This window comes from Carex rostrata, chromosome 9 (genome assembly GCF_964058835.1).
Source record: "Carex rostrata chromosome 9, lpCarRost1.2, whole genome shotgun sequence".
NCBI lineage: Eukaryota > Viridiplantae > Streptophyta > Magnoliopsida > Poales > Cyperaceae > Carex > Carex rostrata.
In genome coordinates, this window is record NC_135926.1 from 12,930,273 (window position 1) to 12,939,575 (window position 9,303).

General features: G+C 31.8%; 1 protein-coding gene across 1 annotated transcript; it reads right to left on the minus strand.

Moving 5' to 3' along the window:
* Positions 1-243: 243 nt before the first annotated feature.
* On the minus strand, positions 244-3,253 carry LOC144559281 (plant cysteine oxidase 1-like). The gene is made up of 5 exons (XM_078308301.1): positions 2,768-3,253; positions 1,922-2,037; positions 1,439-1,568; positions 779-997; positions 244-562 (listed from the first exon to the last, which is right to left on the minus strand). The coding sequence occupies exons 1-5, from the start codon at positions 2,961-2,963 to the stop codon at positions 447-449; spliced, it is 777 nt and encodes a 258-aa protein (XP_078164427.1). The 5' UTR covers positions 2,964-3,253; the 3' UTR covers positions 244-446.
* Between the last annotated feature and the right edge of the window lie 6,050 nt (positions 3,254-9,303).

Below are 9,303 nucleotides of genomic sequence, written 5' to 3' on the forward strand. Positions count from 1 at the left end.
GTTGCCGACAATTGTCGACAACCTTCAAAAAAAAAAAAAGTTCAAGATACAAATTAGGAGTTGTACTAGATTTTGTTGGAAATCAAGAAGATTAGTCTTTTGCATTAAAGCTTTTTCCTTTTGAGAAAACTTTTTAAGCACAGTTACCAGTTCAAATGCACAATGCTTAAAACAACAGAATTTAAGTACACAAGCAAGAGATCTCTTGAGAGAGAGAGAGAGAGAGAAAGAGAAAGGGGTCAACACTGATCACATTTTTAATTTCCTTCCCATTCAACAATTTCTAAATTAAATCAAGTTTAATTTCCTAGTCATGACATCCATCTTGTTAGAGCTTGTGCCAATATTACTTCTCTTACCCCTTCATTTCCCTCATGATATTTTATACATCTAAACAGGGGAATTTCATCATCTTCTCCAAGATAACATATTCATATCGCGAGAAATTAATTTCCAACAATTCTTGGACCCCTATAAGGTGCACCGACTACCATAAAATCATCAGGCTTAGCTCTCTCCTCCAACCAAGCATAACCGTTGTTATTCCCCTGTATCATTGCCTCTCCTGCACAAGTCAAATATAATAATACTATTAACAAAAAATAAATAATGGCAATAGTATTGGATAAAAATAACTTTGGTTGTATTACTTTTAACCTTTCTGGGGATGAGCAGAAAGGGTGAATTGGCCAATTAAGTCTTTTCGAAAAAAATTTCAAGAATCTTGGTAGAGGCAGTGTCGACCTTAAATTGTTGCTAACACAAAATGGGTACATACCAGGGAAAGATGACAATGAGAAGTCGTTGTAGTAAGTGCAGTGTCGGCCTTCTTCATCAGAGTAAGGTGGGCCCAGCACATCGAGCACTGCACACTGGGTATGTGCCGTAAAACAATGCATGTTTCCTCCGTCATTTGGATAAAGAACCGTAGTATCACAGGGAGCTGTAATTACCTTATCAGACTTGACCATCGCTAAAGTTGGGCCCACTTGTCTACCTATACTTCACACAACAAAAATAAAATTTCTTCATTTTGGACAAGCTTTGTGTTTCCTTCATAATTATACTAACTTCCTCTTCTAAATTCCTTTTTAATCTTTGAAAAGAGCTCAGGCTATTAATTAAGTTTATGCACCCATTTGAAAGTGACATAATTTCTCCTTTTACCCAATTAGTGTGTGCAGCAAATTGTTAGGCTCATTATTTTTTTCAATTATGTGACAGATTTCAGCTTGATTTCTTCGAAAGAATACCCCCCTTTCCACACTGTTTCTATAATGAGAACTAATGAGGATTAAGTTAAGGAACCTTCCAAAGGAAATGGACAGAAAATCAGAAAAGTTCTTCCAGGTGAGCTTTTTATTTAAGAATGAAGAAGATATTTATTAATAGATTTTTTATTGTTTATGAGGTTGGTAAAACTGTTATATATGCTGACCATGCGGCGTGTCTACCCAATCATACGACTTGACGTGCATTGAGCCGAAGAGGAGTTTACTGAAAACTGTCATGCCAGGGTGATTGTGCAGAGGTATTACGCCTGAAGGAGGCAAACAGAATATACCAATCTGTAGCAAAAAAAATTAAATTAGAGATGAGTGCTTGCATGTACTAGTACGTACACAGGATATATTATATTTAATTGCATTCAAGAAGTACTTTCTGGTACTGGTTTGTGCCTAGGCAATGTTGGGTACTTTACCAATGTGGTCCATGTATGTACTCAGTACCAGTCTACCAGACTAGTGATTGGAAGCACTTAATAGTATGGTTACGTGCAATAATACTAGTTAGTATTACTACATGTATACCCCCTGAGATTTGCATTTCAGAAATTATATCTGTGGTGCACATTTAGAGTTTCAACTTTCAATTTCATGGCATCATATATAGATAAAATTGTTTGTTAATAACTTGGTACCGAGAAATTATCGCACTCATATAGATGCAGGTATGTGATTGGAGGCTTCTGATAGTCATTATGTCGAAAGTATCGCATATTTGGAGTTAGGCCTACATCTGATGCTGTTACTGTATCTGCACACAAAAAAAGATATGATAAAAGGATCAACTTTCCAAGAATAAAAATAATAAAAGGAACTAAGAAGAGCCAGTTAGAAATTAAGGTCATATGAAGAAAAGCATAGAAGTTGTTATAAAGAAGGGAAAAAAATTTCTCTAGAAACCAGTTCAAAAGCATAAGCAAGTTGGTTAGAAGTTATGACAATAAAATAATTATATATACATAGAACCAAAAGAAACCTGGTACCAACGAGTGAGGCTGGAGAACACCCCACCTAAAGTGCTGTTTGGCACACATATTATATATTATCTCCCTATGTATGTAGCTTATATATAAATTGTTAGGATATAAGATATATATCCAGAAGCTATACCATCATGGTATGAGCAACTTGGTGAACTGGTAAAATATGACATTATATTTTATCATATATAAATGCATATTGGTAATTAATATATAAGCACGAGTTGAGCTGCAATAATTATCATTCATGTATATGGTTCTAAAGAGATAATGGGAAAATTGTAATAACTATATATATTTTTTGTGGAAGGAAGTTATTTTTTTACTCACAAAAAAATTAAAATATACATTACATTTTTCTAAAGAGATACTTAAGTCTGAAACATATCATGTGCATTTGTTTCAGATCATCACAAAGGAATTATCAGAAACACCCAAAAAAATGAATAAATAAAATAGAGATGGTAAAAAAAATGAATAAATCACAAGTTTGGAGCATACCTAGAACAGATTTCAGTCTCAACACATCTTCAGGAGATGGTACGGTACCAGTTCCAGGACCAGAGAACACTTCCTGGCATGTCTCAAACAGCTGTTGAACGACAGTTTGCATCATACCAGTATTGCTTTTCTTGTTCCTTCTTCGATTCTTCCTGTTGCCTTGCTCGGAAGAAGTACAATCTGCCTCGACCAACATAAATCAAGAATCCAAGTTTTGTGTAAAATTAAACAAAGAAGCTAGCTCTTGAAATACAATTTTTTTCAAGAACAGAGGGCACCAGGCTAGCACATTTGGCCTTTTGTTTGAGCAGCTGGTGTGTTATCTCTTGAGGCTTCCTTCCAAGAGATGAAAGTCCCTTCTTTTTAAGGTTTAGTTCATCCTGCCAGAAGAAACGCTGTGGGTTTGCGTGCTGAAACGGGTATATAAAAGGGGGACTACATATTTTCTCTGTTTTCTTATTTGTTTAATGATGTTTGTGGATTGAATTTGATGGATCTTTCTAAAACCCGTAATAATATCGGATCTAAATAGGCACCCGGAATTTTGAAATTACTTGAACAGTTCTATGCACTTGTTTCTAAATTTGGAATGCTAAAAGCAGATCAAAGATAGGAAAATGATTTATTTTTTCGTCAGAGATTTTTTGTTTGCTAGTAGTTGGTTGTTTTTTTAGTGTGGATTATTTTTGTATTTGATGGGTAAAATATTTTGAGAGAATGAATAGTACAGGATTACGTGGCGGCACACTATTGGTAAGTGAGCTAGGATAAAAAAAAAAAGGGAAACTCATTAGCAGTGCCAAAGCCCCAAAAAGAATATTGTGTAGTTAATTTGATTTACGGGTATAGGATTAGAGGATCTTACCAGGATCCGGATCCACCCTCAGATTCGGGGCGTGGAGGGTTGAAGAAACCATGTTGTTGGGGGTTTTAGAAACCGTGGAACAATTCCAACTATGCATTCTGCCTTTCCTGTGGGCTGATATATACTGCTCTCTGCTCTCTGCTCTCTTTTGTTTTTATTTTATTTTATTTTATTTTATTTTCATGGGTCAGTCAGACATTTTTCAATACAAACTTTTCTCTTCTCTTTTTCTGCTATATATTATGCACAGAAAATAGCTCCTCTCCAGTTCATTCCAGGTTTTGGAGATCAACTAAAAAGAGGAATATATATTTCGGTCATGTTATTAGCTAGATTTTGCACTCATCAATTTATTTCTAAGTTTCTAGGTAATGAGTTTAGTTAATTATCTGAAAAATTCTTATGTTAAACCGTCCTACCATACTTATATTTTATATATGCTAGCTCTCTAAACCTTTTTATTTATTAATTATATATAGGTTAAAAAAATCACCTTCAAAAAAGATATTGTTTAACTTAATTATTCAGTCATTGACAAATTTTACAAAGCTAATAGAAAATTACAATGCTTTGTTAGAAAAATATTGACTTTCTTCTGATTAAGTGTAAATAGTTTTTTCCAGTTTACATTATTCTTAAACAAACCGCTAATAATGTCAGTGATTGATGAAATGTGAATCATGCACTAGTAATGTTACAAGTTCGTATTGGATGGCAACGCGATATAATGTTGTTTGCAGATAAGGCTTGTTAATTAGCAGGATTAAAATTTAAATTTGATTTATAAATTAATCTACTAAATATGGATAAATATATATATAGTTTATTAATTGATGGAAGTAATTGTTAAAAGGAAGAAAAATAAAAATAGAATTATATATATTTTACTTTTATAGCTTTTATATAAAATTTATTGTAATTTTTTTTAAAGTTAGTGGCTTTAACTGCACTAACAATTTCATTAATAAAAAAAAAATGAACTTACAATGAATTGTATGACTCTAAATCTAAATCCATTCTTTTATTCTCACAAAATCCTCCAAATTACTATAAATAACTATAATCTCCCTTATATACGCTTATAATTAACCTATTACCTTTCCCTATTGCTCTCTACGACCGGATCCCTTTTTTTGACCGCTGCCACGCTCTGACGACTGGATCTACTCATCCGCGCTCCGATCGAGATGGCATAGAGACTCAATGCTCTAAACTCCAATGATATCGCGCTCTCGGTTTCGATCAGCTCCAGTTCCTCCCCTCTCTCTCTCTCTCTCTCATTATCTTCTCCTCTCAAGATAGAGGCAAGAGAGAGACGAGGCGCTTTGTCGGAAGATAAACCTAGAAGGAGTGACAGAGGAGTGGATTGAAAGTAGAGATGTGTTGGAGGATCGAGGAGAGGAGGCGTTTGAAATCGCCTGAGAGCTCTTTTTCATTTATTATAATTTTAAAACTGATTAGTCGTGCATATGTGATTATCCATATTAACAGTTTAGTTGTATCATCTAATTGTCAAATAACCTATCTATTTATTTTATTGAGAATATATCTGAAATCTTATTTTTTTTTTATTTTAACAATTACTTTTTTATAACCAAATTAATTGTATTGCCAATAACACCTCTTTTATTTTGATATATTTGAAATATGTATGTTTCCGTCGTACTTATATTTAATTTTTAAAGTTTACAGAGAATAAATATCAACATCCAACCCCACTGGACTGGTCCATTACACATGAACTGGAGGGAGTCAAACCACCTTTTAGGTTTACTCAGTGTTGTCAGTGCTTTTGGATAACACGAGGAATTAAGTTGCTTAAAAGCAAAGAGCAATTGGTTCTGTTATTTTTGTTTTCTTTTATGTTTTGGTTAGGTGAATCAACTTCATAATTATTTATGTTTTCCTTTTGCTTTATTTATTTATTATTGTTAGCATTACTTTTTTTATTTATTGTTATAGTTGTTTTCATTGCCTCGTTCCAAAAAAAATATCTATTCAATTTTTTTTAAAGGAGGTAATTTGTAAAATAAATTTAAAATTCATCAAATTTTGGACAGAGCTTTCTTTTAGAGACACTAAAAATATGAATAAATATAAGCACATGATTAACATGCAATAATCCATTGAAAATAACACAAAAAATAAGAATTTTGGATTCCTTTATGAATTACATTACAATTCAGTTATATCAAATATATATGAGTGAGGATATGAAAATATGCATATTACGGATCAACCCATATTATAGATTCATATCCTTATTTTTAAAGTTCAAACAATCAATATAAATTGTTAAACCCTGTAAATAATTTTCTTATCAATGAAAAAACGTAAAATGGCACGTTGCCATTTTACCCTAAAAAAAAAACAATATAAATTGTTAAACATGATATTTATCTGAAAATATATAATTGAAGGCTAAATTTTACATTTTTTTAGATTTTTTTTTTTACTATTTTTTTAAATAGGTAGAAAAACACTACTTTTGGATGATGCAGAATTTTTAGATCAAGTGATATTCTACCTATAAAAAATATACAAAATTTTCTAAAAAATGATAAAAAAAATCTCCGTGTAGATTTTAATATTGAGATCATGTTTAACAGTTCAAATCGACTGTTTGATCTTTAAAAATAGAAATAAAGATCCATAGTATGGATTGATCTATATTACGCATATTACCATAGGCTTAATCAATATAAATATATGTTAAATGTGGAGACAAAACCATGAAATATGATAATATGATCAAAATTTATGAGATCACAACAAAAAATTAAATGACGAAAAAAACTGACAACTCGTCTATTGTTAAAAGAGATAAATAGAACGAAAAATTGACAAGTAATTCCACTATAAAAGAAAAAAAAATTGCGAGAGAGACTGACAACTGATTTGATAATAAATTAAAATAAAAAAGTTCTAAACACCGGCTAATGGAATAAAAGAAAAGAAAATTTTAATTTTTAGATTAAATATCTAATATAGATACCTATTTGCATAATTTTTTTTTCAGATAGTTTAACATTTGAAAAACGATAGTGTAACTATAGCACAACTATAATTAGCTATTTAAAACATAGTTTTAAACCAAATCCATGGGCGGGTTTACTCCATAACAATATAATTAGGTTAATTAATTAATTAATTAATTAATTAATGGATTGTGTTTTCTTTTCAAAATGTGAGTAATGTCCTTAAAGCGTACAATTGTACAACCTTTTGCATAATGGAAAAATGAAGTGACATGTCTTGTTTAATTAAATTAAAATAAATAAAAAGCAACATGAACTTCCCTTTGACATGTTGATGCCACTAGGAAATGCCTTTTCATTTGTCACAATCAACCAGCATTGTTTAGCTTCCAGAGCTTTTTTTTTTTTTTTAGGAAAGTTGGGTCTGAGTAACTCAATTGTTTTAATATTAAAAAAAAATACTTTCGAATTTAAAATTATTATTTTTGACAGTATATCAAAGAATAATTCTAAATTTAGTTTTTAATATATATATATATATGATGTACCTTTTGAGATGCCCAAAAGGGCTACTTGCTTATTTGGGTCACAATGATGCTTTATCTTTGTTCATTCAATATGTTGAAAGGATCTTCATTAAAAAAACACACACACACATTTACAACATGCCTTCGTAAATTTTCGATTGTGAAGTAATTAATACCTTTTGACAATTTTTATTGGTATCAAAAAATTGAGAGAAAAAATAATTACGAAGTTGTATTTGTTTATTATCGATCGAGAGCCCCACTTATAGTAATGACAGTATCGAGCAAGTGAAGATTTGAATAATTTGTCGTGTTTGTGCCTAACAATCAAAAGTTCGTAGCTCGTGATTCGATTGAGTTCGATTTGGAAAAAAAAAATCAGTTCGATTCTGAAACGAATCACACCCAGTTCAGTTTAAAATTGGTTCAAATCAAACTCGAACTGAGTCTAACTCGGTTCGAAACTCTTTTTTTAGTTCTAAACCCTGCTTCAATTTTGAACAAGTTCGGTTCGAAACTAGTTCGAATCGCACCGAATCAAACTTGAACTCTTCTATTCAGTTCAAAACCCTACTTCAATTTCAAATCAATTCGGTTCAAAATTGGTTCGAACTCAAACTCAAATATAGAAAAATTTTATATAACTCATAGTTCAAAATTCTAGCTCCGTTACTTGTTTTGAATTTTTATGACATTTCGTCATCAATTTTTTTTTAATTCTAAAGAATTTCTATAAATAAAAAATTGTGACGATTAAGAGTGTGTATATAGTATGATTAGGTAAGTATGATGTATTTCTTTGGAAAGCAAGGTTTATTTAGGATCGTTTAATTATATAATTATGCTTTAAATATTATTTGGGGTTCATACTCTTACGTTTACGGTACATTGATGCATGTGTTGATACGGTCAAAAAGGATAGTTAAAGCTTGAAAATTAATGACATGTTTATTTCTAAATAAATAATATGTTTAACAATTAGGTGACAAGTGGTACGTCTAATATTCATCATTTCAAACATGCTATGTGCTAGATATATATATATATATATATATATATATATATATATATATATATATATATATATATATATATATGAAAAGGATTAAAAAAAAAAGAGTAAAGATGTTGTCCCCTTGAATCTGTTCCCTATCTGTCCTCCTAACAATCTTCCTTTTTTGTTCTCTCACGTGGTCAAAACCCACCCTCTTCAATCTTCTCTTAGAAAGAAAAACAAAAAAAAAATTCAACACAACTCAAAACTCACCATGTTCTTCTCCTCTACTGCTCACCACCATCTACCTACGCCGACAGTTGTGATGGCGGTCGAGATCCGACGAGACGAGCGTGGTGCACCGGCGAGGAGAGCGTGGTGCACTGTCGAGATCCGGCGAGGAGAGCGTGGTGCACCGTCGAGATCCGACGAGGAGAGCATGGTGCACCGTCAAGATTCGACGGGGAGAGTGTGGTGCACCATTTGATGGGGTCCATGCTAGCCCAGCAAAGGTTGTCCAAGTGGAACATATGAATATTTTATTAGTTAGATATGAATACTTTATTTGTTAGATATGCATACTTCATGTTAGATATGAATACTTCTTGGAAGAGGTGGGGTGAGAGAGACGAATCTAACTTTTGAATGTTGAATTGTATAAATTATTTCGAACATGTATGAATACTTCGTTTGTTAGATATGCATTCATGTTATTAGATATGAATATTTCTTAGAAGAGGTGTTCAAGAAGAAGGGTCTGACTTTGAATTGTATAAATTATTTCAAACATGTATGAATACTTCATTAGTTAGATATGAATACTTCATTTGTTAGATATGCATGAAGAAAGGTCTAACTTTGAATTTTGAATTGTATAAATTATTTCAAACATGTATGAATACTTCGTAATCGTCAGTATGAATACTTCATTTGTTTAGATATGAATACTTCTTTAGTTAGATATGAATAATATAAAGATTTGCTGTAGTGGTCCCCAATCTTGGCAAATGTCGCTTTCAGACGGTTGCGGTCCCCAATCCAGGCTGTCACAAGACGTCAACGGTCCCCCTGGTCGTTACTGATCCCCTCCAGCTTATGTTTACATATGACGAATGGTTCTGATAATAAGTATGAATACTATACATTCGTAGGTATGAATATTATACGTTTTG